Source organism: Neoarius graeffei, chromosome 7 (genome assembly GCF_027579695.1).
Source record: "Neoarius graeffei isolate fNeoGra1 chromosome 7, fNeoGra1.pri, whole genome shotgun sequence".
Taxonomy (NCBI): Eukaryota; Metazoa; Chordata; class Actinopteri; order Siluriformes; family Ariidae; genus Neoarius; species Neoarius graeffei.
The window spans coordinates 76937619-76954040 of record NC_083575.1 but is presented as its reverse complement, the minus strand read 5'-3'; the positions used below and the strand labels follow the sequence as shown (position 1 = coordinate 76954040).

Here is a 16422-nt window from a genome sequence, read left to right as displayed (position 1 = left end):
GTTAAAAACATTTCCGGATTTAAGATGTCAAAATAAAAGTTATAATACATAGTAAAAGCTGCTAAAATATTATTATTATTATTATTATTCTCATCTCATCTCATCTCATCTCATCTCATCTCATCTCATCTCATTATCTGTAGCCGCTTTATCCTGTTCTACAGGGTCGCAGGCAAGCTGGAGCCTATCCCAGCCGACTACGGGTGAAAGGCGGGGTACACCCTGGACAAGTCGCCAGGTCATCACAGGGCCGACACATAGACACAGACAACCATTCACACTCACATTCACACCTACGCTCAATTTAGAGTCACCAGTTAACCTAACCTGCATGTCTTTGGACTGTGGGGGAAACCGGAGCACCCGGAGGAAACCCACGCGGACACGGGGAGAACATGCAAACTCCGCACAGAAAGGCCCTCGCCGGCCACGGGGCTCGAACCCGGACCTTCTTGCTGTGAGGCGACAGCGCTAACCACTACACCACCGTGCCGCCCTGTTTCTATGATATACTTTTGAAATAAATTCATTTTGTCATTTACTTTTCCAAATATGCAGTAAATATCTTGTTTTTGTTTAGCATAAATCATCATTTTTATTTTTCCTTTCTTAAGTTATGAACAAGCACAGCTTTTGTAATTCTACATCAAGTTTACACACATGGGTCAGAACCGACCCGCATGCATTTACTACAGCGTTTGGTGGGAACTGTGAATTGTGCTTGTGTCAGACATTTCACAGCTCAGCACAGCGCCCTTTGCCCATCTAATACATGCAAGTAATGTTTTTCAATTGTTCGAACATTACCTTAGAAAAAAATTGATTATGTTTAGGTTATCTTGAGAGTGAGTAGATTACTTGTCAGAAAGTTACAAGTAATTACTATTACCTACCTAGCTGTTGACATATTCTACTTTAGTTAGCTAATTTTATTGTAGTTGGCTTAGCTAATTACATAGTTAATAAATAAATAACTGGCCCCATTCACTGCGAAAGTAATTACTTGAAACAAATTATTATTATAGTATTAAGACATTTAATTTTAAATCACACTTGGATGACCCATGTGTAGTAATATAAAAAGTATTTTTGTTCATAAAGTAGGAAAGAAAAAATTAAATTAATGATTTGTGGTAATTAAAAACAAGATATTTAAAGAATACGTGGAATATTCAATTATAAAATAAATTGATTTCAAAAGATAGAGCAAAGAAAAACTCAGTCAGCATGAAATAACCTGGAAAATGAATGCGGGTCATTTTTGACCCATGTTGTGCATTAGAAGGGGTGTGCATATGTTTTGCATCAAAGGGTTAAGGTAAGAGTGAGCTCAGTTTGAGCCAGGACCTAACCGACAGTTAGTTCAAACATACTTACGCACCCAACAGCCTGCATCATTTGTGCCAAATTGTGCTGTGTGCTATTGTTCGTAATGACGTGCAGTTTGCAATTTGTCAACCTTTTGAATATGTACGTATGTGTTTTAATGGATTCACTCTTTATGTTCATTGCATGCATATTATACACCATGGTATGCCATTTGTAGCATTTTAATTGGCTGGTACTGAATTGTTTGCACATTTCGTTTGTCAAATTAGCTTCAGGCTTAAAATAAGTGAATGTGTGACTTAACAAAAAAGCACTGCCACTACAGTTGTATGGCAGTTTTGCTACCATCATGTTAAAATAAACATGCTATTTGAACTGGATTGTTATTTGTTTTATTGTGGGATAAAAAGAAAATTGAACTCAAATTTTGAAGTTTTTACTTGGATGAAAGATTAGTGGCCTTAAAGTTGAATTCTTATCATGTAAAACTGAAAAAATTACAGTAAGTTTGTGTGAATATGAAGGCTAAGTTATCTGAGACCAAAAGTGCAAAAGACCAAAAGTTGGCACAACTTTCTTCAAAACTTAAAAATCTTAGTTGTCACATAAACTCAAAAATCCTGTGCAGTAAGTTGCCTTGAATTTTTAAGTTGGCATAACTTTTTTTTTTTTTACAGTGAATGCAAAATCACTAGCTGCTAAACTTGGTCTACACAGGCTGTGCACTGACACCGTGTAAGCTTGTGCAGCCTGCTGGCGCTTCCGCAGGTGACGTCACCAATCTGGCTCCAGACTCATCTCATCTCATTATCTCTAGCCGCTTTATCCTGTTCTACAGGGTCGCAGGCAAGCTGGAACCTATCCCAGCTGACTACGGGCGAAAGGCGGGGTACACCCTGGACAAGTCGCCAGGTCATCACAGGGCTGACACATAGACACAGACAACCATTCACACTCACATTCACACCTACGGTCAATTTAGAGTCACCAGTTAACCTAACCTGCATGTCTTTGGGGGAAACCGGAGCACCCGGAGGAAACCCACGCGGACACGGGGAGAACATGCAAACTCCACACAGAAAGGCCCTCGCCGGCCACAGGGCTCGAACCCGGACCTTCTTGCTGTGAGGCGACAGCGCTAACCACTACACCACCGTGCCGCCTGGCTCCAGACTCCCTTGGGATTTTTTTCTGCTGTAGACAGATGGCCTTGGGCAAAATTACCCTTCTGGATGAGTGTGTAAAAGGACATACTTTCATATAAAAAAAACCCTGAAATTGGTCCAGAATATGCACTTTAACCTAATCATATGTCTTTGAACTATGGGGGAAACCGGAGTACCCGGAGGAAACCCACGCAGACACGGGGAGAACATGCAAACTCCTATAATAATAATAATAATAATAATAATAATAATAATAATAATAATCATGCATTTTATTTATAGGCACCTTTCAAGATACGCAAGGATACTCTCGGGTGGCATGGTGATGCAATGGTTAGCACTGTCACCTCACAGCAAGAAGGTTATGGGTTTGAGCCTAGTGGCTGAAGGGGCCCTGTCTGTGTAGAGTTTGTTTGTTCTCCCTGTGTCTGTATGGGTTTCCTCCGGGTACTCTGGTTTCTCCCACAGTCCAAAGACATGCAGTTAGGTTAACTGGCCACTCTAAATTACCCATGGGTGTGAATGTGTGAGTGCACAGAAAGGAACTGGCCACCCTACTGCTGCAATTCTGGCCAAGTCAACCAAACATGCTTCGCCTCAAGCCCGGATCAGGTTTGGCAAAGATGCTTTACAAAACACAATAAAAATCAAACATACAGTAGTAACAATGCAATAAGACATCAACAATGCAACAAATCATAACATACAAATAAAAATAATGTTTTAGGTAAAAATCTGAACATTTTAAAGAGATAAATCACAAATAAATTGACTAAATATCTATGAGCATGACAACAAAAATACTAAACATCTCTTTAATAAGAAACGTTCGAAGAAACAAGACAAGGCAAATTTATGCAATTTTAAAAATCTGAATTGAAACCAATTATTGAGCCGTTATTCAGGAATCTTCTGAATTCACCAAGAAGCCTGTATTAGACTGCCTTAAAACAAATATTTTCCAGAGGCGTAGCTAGGATTTTTCGGGGGGGTCACACACTGACTGGCAGCCTGAGTACATTATGTAACAAAAAAATAATTCCCATTGCTAGTTTTAGGTAGTTTAGAAACCGGCTCTTCCATTATTGCTGTTTCTTCCACGTTTTCTTGATGTTGTGTTCTAGAAACGGCAGTAAAACTTAGCTTCGAAGCCACAAAATGCAACTTTGATGGAAAAAATATATAATAAATTGTTTACCTCTCTTCACGTCAAAAGAAGGAGGACATTTTCGCTTGTTTTGACATGGCGAATTATTAACACAAGAGGAAATACTCGTAATTCACAACTAAAAAGACTGCAGCTACACTGGCAGCTTGACCATGCTTTCTAGTGTGATCGTGTTGCGCTTGTACAGAACGGTATCAGTCCTGCACGCCTTGGCTCATGCACCTGACGGCGCGCCTTGAGCTGCACATGCGCTTAACGAGCTCCGGTCCGCTCGCTGTTAACAAAGAACACAAGTCTTTAATCAATGAACTATTATGTTTGGGCTATTTAAGGACTGCACCCATGCAAGGACAATGCAAAGTATTATGTCGTGTCTAGTGTGCCTTACTGAGCCTTGTTCCCTGTCCCTGGTCTTGTTGATCTCCTAGTTTTTCGACTCCTGTTTCTCGTCCCTTGATCTTGTATAGTTTTGCCTCTGATATTCTGTCCGCGCCTCGATTGACCTCCTGCCTGTTTCCTCGATTACGACTTTGCCTGCTGTTTCGGACTGTTTGCCTGTTGTGTGTGTTTCATGCACTTTATGCTCGTATCGCACTGTGTATTATTTAACATATACACACTTACATCCACCTCTCCTGCACACACTCTGACAAACTCAGTTTTCACGCCCAAACCACAGGAAGTCCATACAAGGTTATAGAAACCCTAATGAAGTTGAGGTGACAATCTAGTTTAAAAAAAAATGTTAGCAAAATTACAGTGGGCGCTTTTCTAATATTCTTATGCGGCTATTGAAAAAATGTACACTACCGTTCAAAAGTTCGGGGTCACCCAGACAATTTTGTGTTTTCCATGAAAAGTCACACTTTTATTTACCACCATAAGTTGTAAAATGAATAGAAAATATAGTCAAGACATTTTTCTGGCCATTTTGAGCATTTAATCGACCCCACAAATGTGATGCTCCAGAAACTCAGGCCCTGTCCACACGGCAATGGATTCAGGTGAATCTGATAAAATTGTTTATCGTTTCGGCCTGGCGTCCACACAGCACCGGCGTTTTGGGTGCCCCAAAACGAAATCTTTTGAGAACGGGTTCCAGAGTGAAAAAATCTGGCAATGGCCCCGTTGCAAAGTCGTCTGGATGAGTAGAACGGATTTGTTTATGATGACATCACAACCACATGACTGTCAGTGCTTCACGCCGGGTAGAAGTGTAACGAACTCGATGCGAGTTGTCAACAAATCCTGGTTCATGAAACGCGCTTACAAAATATTTTCACTGTGAATATTTATTGTGTAATGGTGCAAAGTGAGAGAGAGAGAGAGAGAGAGAGAGAGAGAAAATAGCCCTTAGGGCAGAGTCTTTAGTCCAAACACTGCTGAAGCAGTACCAAACCGCGCACCGCCCGTGCGCTTTCCAAAAACAATCCCACCAGCAAAAATAGGAAAAAAAAAAAGGAGCGATCTCACCTCTTCAGATATTGGTTTAAGTCCGACAATACATTCCTCAAAAAGGGGGTAGAAGAACAAAGTAATCCATCAACGTGTAGCATTCAATTTATTCCGGACCATTAAAGAATTCTGGAGGATCTCAGAATGTTGGCGTACTGGCTTCCATCTACCCCCGTTCATTCCTCTCTCTCTCCATCTACCCCTGTTCATTCCTCTTTCTGCATCTCCATTCAAAAAACGAGCACATGATTTAAAGGGACTATAGCCATAGGACAGGGAGTGAGAAGGTGTGCGCGTGTGACAGTGACAGGGAAGAGCTAGGCTCATGCTTGCCCTGAATTTCTCTTAAAGTGAAGGCAGAAGAACGTTCAGCGCCTGGCCAGGCTCTCTATGTATTAATTTACATAGACGTTTTAATATGAAATATAAATAAGTGTCTTAGACAATAGAAACTATTTTATGGTACTGACTAATAATCAAAACTTTATGTGGCTAATGCTACAGAAGAAGGGGTTTATGCGCATGCGTCTACTTCTTCTATTGTTCTGGTGTCTCTGATGGGACCGTCTTACAGCGCACGTAGAGGTGTGGCATGTGTATTGCATCGTTTTCAGCAAGCGTTGCGTTGCCATATGAACCTGATATTTTACTGATCCGTTGCCCATGTGGACGCGATATTTAAAAAAAAAAAATCTCGTTGCCGTTGTCGTGTGGATGTAGCCTCAATCTGCTCAAAGGAAGGTCAGTTTTATAGCTTCTCTAAAGAGCTCAACTGTTTTCAGCTGTGCTAACATGATTGTACAAGGGTTTTCTAATCATCCATTAGCCTTCTGAGGCAATGAGCAAACACATTGTACCATTAGAACACTGGAGTGAGAGTTGCTGGAAATGGGCCTCTATACACCTATGGAGATATTGCACCAAAAACCAGACATTTGCAGCTAGAATAGTCATTTACCACATTAGCAATGTATAGAGTGGATTTCTGATTAGTTTAAAGTGATCTTCATTGAAAAGGACAGTGCTTTTCTTTCAAAAATAAGGACATTTCAAAGTGACCCCAAACTTTTGAACGGTAGTGTATGGTCCAACAAAGGGGGGGGGTCACAGGCACCCCAGGACCCCCCCCCCCCCCCCCCCCAGCTACACCCCTGTTTTCAAATAACTTGCACCTTTCTAGACCGATAAAATTCTGTATTTTCAAGACAACATGGCACACTATGAATTAAATCAAACAAAAAAATGGTCAAAATAGTCATCTTTTGGAAATTGTATGAACAGCTGAAATTAGTGCGACCACTGAAATAAGATTGGTAGAAAGCCACAAATGCAGATTTAAATACAGGTATTCGATCCACAAGGAAGAGTATATTCAGATTAGCTGGTGTATTGTTTTTATGTGATATCTGGTGTCTTGTTATCTACGTCTATGAACAATTCCTCTGGATGGAGGGTTAATTCAGGAACATGTTAGAACATCCAACAAGCCACTTTTACACTCAGGTCAATGTTTTAACATTATTATACACATTTAAGACTTGTAGCTGTTTTCCCCTGTAAACCACTTCATTGAAACAAACATTCTGGCAGTGTTGTGTCTAAGTTTATATTTTAATTAAAAAAAAAAAGTTTGCGTGTACTGTAAATTATTCTTCATTCACCTACGAGGTATATTTTTCCTGAGAACCCAGAAGAAACCCCCAGAGATTTTAAATGATCTGCTTACATGAACCCACATATAACACATTTTTAAATAAGCACAGAAAACATGACAAATAATTCATAACTCACCATTATTTAGAAGCAAAGTTTGTTCCCACTCCAAATGTTTGGAGCTGCTGAACATAATGAAACATTGAGACAGCTGAGCTCATGTTCATGCCATACTCAGAATCACGGTCCATACTAAGAAGCATGATGTAGAAGAGAAAATATTTATCCACTCGCTTGTCTCTCATGTGAGTTAAAGCTTCCAGTGAGTGGGTGCGGACAGATGGCGTAGTAGCCTTGATAGAGCTGTGAAGTTAAAGCATGTGTCCCAACTGCTTCCTCGATAGTGTTTCACAATGTGCTTGTGTTCAGAGACATGGTTATGATAATTGATCATATTAAAGTTTGTGCTGGAATTATTAAATCCAAAGCAAACACCAGTGTCTTTGTTTATCAGCTTGCTAGTTTTTTTTTTTTATATATATAGTTTGTTAAAGAACCTGTCATCACTCAAAACACAAGGAGAACACGCATCAGGACCCTCCTTTATACTGGCAATATATTAAAAAAACATGTTTTTGTCGCTGTTCTCACATTCATACAAATTTAGCTTAATTGTGGGCAATTCCATGTAAATGTCAACCTCACCATGCAAAAATAAAGCAACATGTAATACATCAAAACCACTCCCAGAGATCTCACCTAGGCCTGTATTTTACAGATGTGAATAAGTTGAACCAGTTTGTAACCAACCTAATACGTCACTGTCAGTCTTTCTTTCTTATAATGTAAACCCCAAGCTAAAATCAACTTTGATCATGTACAATTCTATATTATTGCCACAAGCCACAGAAATGTATGCTAAAATCCACAAAACAGCAAAACAATAGCCATCCTAAATATTATTTAAGAACTTTGATAGTTTTAGCTGATATTTAGAGAGTTTTTCAAAGGGTTATGGTGGTTAAATTGCTGATTTTCTAAACATATGCCATGTCTATTTCAGACGCGTCACATCCATAACGGAATTTCGTCACATCCATAACGCTGACTTTTCCTTCCGAAACTCTGCATGAAATACAAAATATTTTAAACAAAGATTTTTTTTAATATTCATCTTGGACCCCTCTATCAAACGGATATCTCCATTTCGACATTAGGTTTACAATTTCACAGAGTTTGATAAAAATGTACAGTCACCCAAGAAAAGTGATACTTTTTCTGTCACGTCCATAACACATCTTTTATTGGCGTTTTCTGGCATGCCCTAGATGTACTATGGGAATTGTTCTTGTTCTATCACTTCTCCAGTATGGTACAGCCTTAAAATATGCAACACCTGTTTAAATACTGGGAGACAATAAAACATGCACTGGGTCATTTGTTGCCATTTTGAGTTCAAGTGTCACGTCCATAACGCTGGAATTGCTCTTGTATTAATCTACATACACTAGCATGTGGCTCTAGGGTTTTTTTTGTGTTTTTTTTTAAACAGAGACTACAAAGTAGTCAAGTCAAGTTTACTTGTATAGCGCTTTTAACAATAAACATTGTCGCAAAGCAGCTTTACAGAATTTGAACGACTTAAAACATGAGCTAATTTTATCCCTAATCTATCCCCAATGAGCACGCCTGTGGCGACGGTGGCGAGGAAAAACTCCCTCAGACGACATGAGGAAGAAACCTCGAGAGGAACCAGACTCAAAAGGGAACCCATCCTCATTTGGGCAACAACAGACAGCATGACTATAACATTAACAGTTTTAACATGATGTCAGTTTCGTTGATGTTGTAAGTCTTCATTGATGGAAACTTGAGTGCAAAACTGTTCATGACAACTGCAGTCCTAAAGTTAGCAAGTCAACTGTAGTCCTCAGCCATAAAAGCATTACTGTAAGAGTCCAGAGCGTCCTCCAGGTATAACCCTCAACTGTCCTCATGGGGCCGTCCTCCACAGGAGCGATGCGATAAGACTCCAACCAGACACAGGGCACCAGGATGGATCAAGCAGGTCCGAGGGGCAGAAGAGGCAAGCGTCTCAGTCCCAGGACCAACATGTAACTCAGAGGGACAGATTGGGGGGGGGGGGGGGGGGAGAGAGAGAGAGAGAGAGAGAGAGAAAACACAGGTTGTTAGGTATGCCCTAAAAATGACACAAGTATTAAGTCTGTGTGGTAGGCTCGCAGAGTACAACTCCAATTCCAAAAAAAAGTTAGGACACGGTGTAAAACATCAATAAAAACAGAATACAATGATTTGCAAATCATGGAAACCCTGTATTTCATTGGAAATAGCACAAAGACAACATATCAGTTGTTGAAACTGAGATTTTTTATTTTTTGAAAAATATATGCTCATTTTGAATTTGATGTCGGCAACACGTTTCAAAAAAAGTTGGGACGGGGCATGTTTACCACTGTGTTGCATCACCTCTACTTCTAACAACACTCTGTAAACATTTGGGAACTGAGGAGACTAGTTGCTGTAGTTCTGAAAGTGAAATCTTGTCCCATTCTTGCCTGAAATACAATTTCAGTTGCTCAACAGTTCGGGGTCTCCTTTGTTGTATTTTGTGCTTCATAATGCGCCAAATGTTTTAAACGGGAGACAGGTCTGGACTGCAGGCAGGCCAGTTTAGCACCTGGACTCTTTTACTACAGAGCCATGCAGTTGTATTATGTGCAGAAAGCAGTTTGGTGCATTGTCTTGCTGAAAGAAGGAAGGCCTTCCCTGAAAAAGATGTTGTCTGTATGGCAGCATGTTGCTTCAAAGCCTGGATATATCATTCAGCATTAATGAAGTCTTCCCAGATGTACAAGCTACCCATATCATGTGCAGTAGTGCACCCTCATACCATCACAGATGTTGGCTTTTGAACTGTGCACTGATATCAAGCCAGATGGTCCCTCTCATCTTTAGCCTGGAGCACGTGGTGTCCATGATTTCTAAAAAGAATTTCAAACTTCCATTCGTCAGACCTCGGGACAATTTTTCACTTTGCCTCAGTCCATCGTAAAAGAGCTCAGCCCCAGAGAAGGTGGCGGTGTTTTTGGATATTCTTTATATCTGGTTTTAACTTGCATTTGTGGATGCAGTTATGAACTGTTTTCACAGACAATGGTTTTCTGAAGTGTTCCTGAGCCCATACAGTGATTTCTACTACAGACACATGTCTGCTTTTAATGCAGTGTCGCCTGAGAGCCTGAAGAACATGAGGATTCCAATGTTAGTTTTTAGCCTTGTCCTTTGTATACAGAGATTTCTCCAGATTATCTGAATCTTTTAATGATATTATGTATCATAGATGATTTGATTCCCAGATTCTTTGCAATTTTACACTGAGGAACGTTATTCTTAAACTGCTGCAATGTTTGCCCATGCGGTCTTTCACAGAGCGATGAACCCCACCCCATCTTTACTTCTGAGAGACTCCGCCTCTCTGGGATGCTCTTTTTATGCCCAATCATGTTATTGACCTGTTGCCAATTAACCAAATTCGATTTTTTTTAACATGACACAGCTTTTCCAGGGGTGGCACGGTGGTGTAGTGGTTAGTGCTGTCGCCTCACAGCAAGAAGGTCCGGGTTCGAGCCCCGTGGCCGGCGAGGGCCTTTCTGTGTGGAGTTTGCATGTTCTCCCCGTGTCCGCGTGGGTTTCCTCCGGGTGCTCCGGTTTCCCCCACAGTCCAAAGACATGCAGGTTAGGTTAACTGGTGACTCTAAATTGACCGTAGGTGTGAATGTGAGTGTGAATGGTTGTCTGTGTCTATGTGTCAGCCCTGTGATGACCTGGCGACTTGTCCAGGGTGTACCCCGCCTTTTGCCCGTAGTCAGCTGGGATAGGCTCCAGCTTGCCTGCGACCCTGTAGAACAGGATAAAGCGGCTACAGATAATGAGATGAGATGAGAATATATACACAGAATCAATCCTTTCATCCTTAATATCTGATTCAAATTGTATACCAATGTGCAAGTGTGTTCACACTCACTGAAAAATATGAACAACTATACTAAATAGAGCTCACTAATGCACTGTATTTGTTGAACAAATGAATAGTAAGTCCTGTTAAAGTAAGAACAGGTTTATTTCTTTTCTTTCCAGCTGTTTATTGGAGGCGGCAGCATGGCCCTGACATTCTCAGACTGAGCCACTGTACAACTGTAAACATTTATGACATCAGGAATTCTGGTCAGCCATCTTGTCCAGTGAGTGATGTGTCATTTGTGAATGAGTCAACTCTTTAAACTGGCTCACTTATAAATGAATTTTGGGAGCTGACTTGAATACTAAAGAACCATTATTTCTTCTTTGGCTGAAAATTAATCAGTATTCTGTATTCGTGATTCATGAACGCCTTTAAACTCATACACTGCAATGGTGAACAAACTTATCCCAGAAACCTTCGGCATGAATCAGCAATGCACCCTGGATCACCCTGTATGGGACGCATGATGGCATTGACTTTGGTGTTTGAGTGAATGTTAAAGCTTCACAAGCTAATCTGTTTGAGCAGAGTGTACAGAGTAGGACATGAGAGAGCTGGATAAACTAATGGAATAAGGTGCTCTGGATTGCCAGCTTTAGGTAGAGATGAAGCGAGGGCTTCACTGGCAATACAATCAGCAGGTTGCTGAATGGCAATGTGGATAATGGAGGAGGAATATAAATAAAACAAACAGCTGATCAAACAATGCTGTATTTCCTGTTTTTGTTGAAATTTTATATTCGACTTCAGATGGGGCGGCACGGTGGTGTAGTGGTTAGCACTGTCGCCTCACAGCAAGAAGGTTCTGGGTTCGAGTCCAGTGGCTGACAAGGGCCTTTCTGTGTGGAGTTTGCATGTTCTCCCCGTGTCCGCGTGGGTTTCCTCCGGGTGCTCCGGTTTCCCCCACAGTCCAAAGACATGCAGGTTAGGTTAACTGGTGAGTCTAAATTGACCGTAGGTGTGAATGTGAGTGTGAATGGTTGTCTGTGTCTATGTGTCAGCCCTGTGATGACCTGGCGACTTGTCCAGGGTGTACCCCGCCTTTCACCCGTAGTCAGCTGGGATAGGCTCCAGCTTGCCTGCGACCCTGTAGAACAGGATAAAGCGGCTAGAGATGATGGATGGATGGATGGATGGATGGATGGATGGACTTCAGATGGCTGATGCTGTGCAGGTTCACAACAACTGGGAACTAAATCTCAGAACCTCCCACTTCCCAGATTATCGTGTTCAGGTGTCTGAAGATAGAAATAAAATGAATACACTGTAAACCTGAATAAGTTGAGTTTACTTAAAAAAATTGAGGAAAGTGGTTGCCTTAAAAAAAATAAGTAATTATTGGGGGCCAAGCAGCGAAGCTGCGAAGGCACCCATAGTGATTCTATTGTTTCTTATTATTGGGGGCCAAGCAGCAAAGCTGCGAAGGCACCCATAGTGATTCTATTGTTTTGTTTCTTATTATTATTATTATTATTATTATTATTATTATTATTGGGGGCCAAGCAGCAAAGCTGCGAAGGCACCCATAGTGATTCTATTGTTTCTTATTGGGGGCCAAGCAGCGAAGCTGCGAAGGCACCCATAGTGATTCTATTGTTTCTTATTATTGGGGGCCAAGCAGCAAAGCTGCGAAGGCACCCATAGTGATTCTATTGTTTCTTATTATTATTATTATTATTGGGGGCCAAGCAGCAAAGCTGCGAAGGCACCCATAGTGATTCTATTGTTTCTTCTTATTATTATTATTATTATTATTATTATTATTGGGGGCCAAGCAGCGAAGCTGCGAAGGCACCCATAGTGATTCTATTGTTTCTTATTATTATTATTATTATTATTATTATTATTATTATTATTATTATTATTCAGTCCACTTCCGCCTCTGCAAGTCTATGGCAGCCCATAGAACCGTCTGGTAAAAAGTTGTGAAATTTGGCAGACTGATTCTAGACACTCTCAACATTCCTCTCAGCAAATTTCAGGCCTCTACCTCAAACCCTCTAGCGCCACCAACAGCTCAAAGTCGCAGGTACATTTCTGCTTGTAACTTTTGAACCGTTGGTCTGATTTTCAAAAACTTGGTATCCCTGCAATCCTTGGGGCACGACGAATCCAAGGCACCCCATGACGTCATTTTCCGCCATATACTTTTCCCGCCATTTTGAATTTTGTGAAAATCAATTAAAATGTTTCAACTCCCTCAATTTTTTACCAATTTCTCCCAACCTTGGAAGATAGCATAATTGGACTAACCTGCACAAAAGTTATACCCGGTGATTTGAATTTCACAAGCGTTTGGCCGTGGCAGCCAATCAAATTTGGCTGCGCAGACGCAAAACAGGAAGTGCACTCATATCTCGGTGGCCCTTTGGCCAATCTTGACGAAACTTGGTGGCATTATGCAAAACCCCTTCCCAAAGGGCCACAACAAATTTGGACCAAATTGGACGCTAGGGGGCGCTATAACTAGGAAAAATGCCTTTTGGCTCATATCTCATGATGCGTTTTGGCTAGAAAGAAAATTCAACTATCGCTGGAATCCATGGGTCAAGACGAATCCATCGCACCCTATGACGTCATATTCTGCCTTGAGGATTTTCCGCCATTTTGAATTTTGTTAAAATCAATGAAATTCTATGGCAACGCATAGAACCATCTGACTAGAGGTTTTTAAACTTGGCAAACTGATTCTAGGCTGCCTCAAGGATCTTGTCACCAAATTTCAACTCACCACCTCAAACTCTCTAGCGCCACCAACAGGTCAACGTTGCAGGTACATTTCTGCTTGTTACTTTTGAACCATACGTCTGATCATCAAAATCTTAGTATCGCTGGAATGCTTGTGTCACAGCGACTCCAACGCGCCCTGTCTCGTCATATTCCACCCAGTAGATTTTCCGCCATTTTGAATTATGTGAAAATCAATTAAAATGCTTCTCCTCCCTCAATTTTTGAACAATTTCTCCCAAGCTTGGTAGATGGCAACTGGGGACTAATCTGCACAAGAATCTTACCCGGTAATTAGAATTTCCTAAGCGTTTGGCTGTGGCAGCCAATCAAATTTGGCTTGCAGATGCAAAACAGGAAGTGTGCTCATTTCTCGGCCACCCTTTGGCCTATCTTAACAAAACTTGGTGGCTTTATGCAGCACCCCTCCCCAAAGGGCAACAAAAAATTTGGAACAAATTGGCTGCTAGGGGGCGCTATAACTAGGAAAAATGTCTTTTGGCTCATATCTCATGATGCGTTTTGGGTAGAAACAAAATTCCACTATCTCTGGAATCCATGGGTCAAGACGAATGCATCGCACCCTATGCCGTCATATTCTGACTTGAGGATTTTCCGCCATTTTGAATTTTGTTAAAATCAAAGAAATTCGATGGCAACCCATAGAACCGTATGACTAGAGGTTTTCAAATTTGGCAGACTGATTCTAGGCACCCTCAAGGGTCTTGTGACCAAATTTCAACTCACCACCTCAAACTCTCTAGCGCCACCAACAGGTCAAATTCGCAGGTACATTTCTGGTTGTTACTTTTGAACCATACGTCTGATCGTCAAAAGCTTAGTATCTCTGGAATGCTTGGGTCAAAATGAATCCAACGCGCCCTGTTTCGTCATATTGCACCTGGTAGATTTTCCGCCATTTTGAATTATGTGAAAATCAATTAAAATGCTACTCCTCCCTCAGTTTTTGACCATTTTCTCCCAAATTTGGTCCATAGCAACGGTGGAGGAAAGTGCACAAGAATCTTACACGGATTTTCGAATTTCATAAGCGTTTGGCTGTGGCAGCCAATCAAATTTGGCTGCACAGACGCGAAAGAGGATGTGTGCTCACATCTCGGCCGCCCTTTGGCAGATCTTAACGAAACTTGGTGGCATTATGCCAGACACCACCAGAAAGGTCCCCAAAAAACGTGGACCAACTTGGCCGCTAGGGGGCGCTATAACTAGCAAAAATGAATTTTGGCTCATATCTCATGATGCGTTTGGGCTAAAAACAAAATTCCACGATCTCTGGAATCCTTGGTTCAAGCCGAATCCATCGCACCCTATCACGTCATATTCAGCCTTGAGGATTTTCCGCCATTTTGAATTTTGTTAAAATCAATGAAATTCTATGGCAACCCATAGAACCGTCAGACGAGAGGTTGAGAAATTTGGCACACTGATTCTAGGCTCGCTCAAGGTTCTTGTCAGCAAATTTCAACTCACCGCCTCAAACTCTCTAGCGCCACCAACAGGACAAAGTTGGAAGTACATTTCTGCTTGTTACTTTTGAACCGTACGGCTGATTGTCAAAATCTTAGTATTGCTGGAATCCATCGGTCAAACCGAATCCAACCTATCCTATCTCGTCATATTGCACCTGGTAGATTTTCCGCCATTTTGAAATTTGTTAAAATCATGTAAATTGCTACTCCTCCCTCAATTTTTGACCAAATTTGCCCAGACTTGGTTGATAGCATCATTGCACCAAGCCGCACAAAATTTATCCTCAGTCTTTTGAAATTTTTAAACTGTTTGGCCGCAGCAGCCAATGAAACTCAGCTGTGAAGATGTCAAACAGGATGTGAGCTCATATCTCGGCAGCCCTTTGACATTTCTTAACCAACCTTGGTGGGATTATGCCCCACCCCTCCGCAAGCTCTCCTACCAAATTTGGTGCACATTGGCCATTAGGGGGCGCTATAACTATACAAAATATATTTTGGCTCATATGTCATTGAGCTCATATGTCAGCAGTCTTCTAGCACACACACACACACACACACACATACACACCAAGTACACTTGAAGTAATTTCAGCCATCACAGTCAATCGAATTTGATGATGAAGCCGCCGAACAACAAATGACCTTGTATCTCAGTCAAACGATGGTATATCGACATGAAACTTCTTGTGTGTGCTCGTGACCATCTGTCTGGCCCAAATGCATTCTGCGAGCCTGACGACTAGGCTCATAGCCTGCTTGGCCCCCTCATTGCTGCTTGCAGCTATATTTATTATTATTATTATTATTCAGTCCACTTCCGCCTCTGCAAGTCTATGGCAGCCCATAGAACCGTCTGGTAAAAAGTTGTGAAATTTGGCACACTGATTCTAGACACTCTCAACATTCCTCTCACCAAATTTCAGGCCTCTACCTCAAACCCGTTAGCGCCACCAACAGGTCAAAGTCCCAGGTACATTTCTGCTTGTAACTTTTGAACCGTTGGTCTGATTTTCAAAAACTTGGTATCCCTGGAATCCTTGGGCCAAGCCGAATCCAACGCACCCCATGACGTCATTTCCCGCCCATATATTTTTCCCGCCATTTTGAATTTTGTGAAAATCAATTAAAATGTTTCAACTCCCTCAATTTTTTACCAATTTCTCCCAAACTTGGAAGATAGCATAATTGGACCAACCTGCACAAAAGTTATACCCGGTGATTTGAATTTCACAAGCGTTTGGCCGTGGCAGCCAATCAAACTTGGCTGCAAAGATGCGAAACAGGAAGTGTGCTCATTTCTCGGCCACCCTTTGGCGTATCTTAACGAAACTTGGTGCCTTTATGCAGCACCCCTCCCGAAAGGGCCCCAAAAAATTTGGAACAAATTGG

General features: G+C 41.4%; 1 protein-coding gene across 1 annotated transcript in view; it reads right to left on the bottom strand.

The window, feature by feature from the left end:
• The window catches only part of clgn (calmegin), a 65271-nt gene extending 58201 nt beyond the window's left edge, over nt 1–7070 (bottom strand). The window contains exon 1 of the mRNA XM_060926429.1: nt 6910–7070. Coding sequence (XP_060782412.1) covers nt 6910–6912 — 3 coding nt within the window. The 5' untranslated portion in view covers nt 6913–7070. The remainder of the gene's footprint in view (nt 1–6909) is intronic.
• Nucleotides 7071–16422: the final 9352 nt, after the last annotated feature.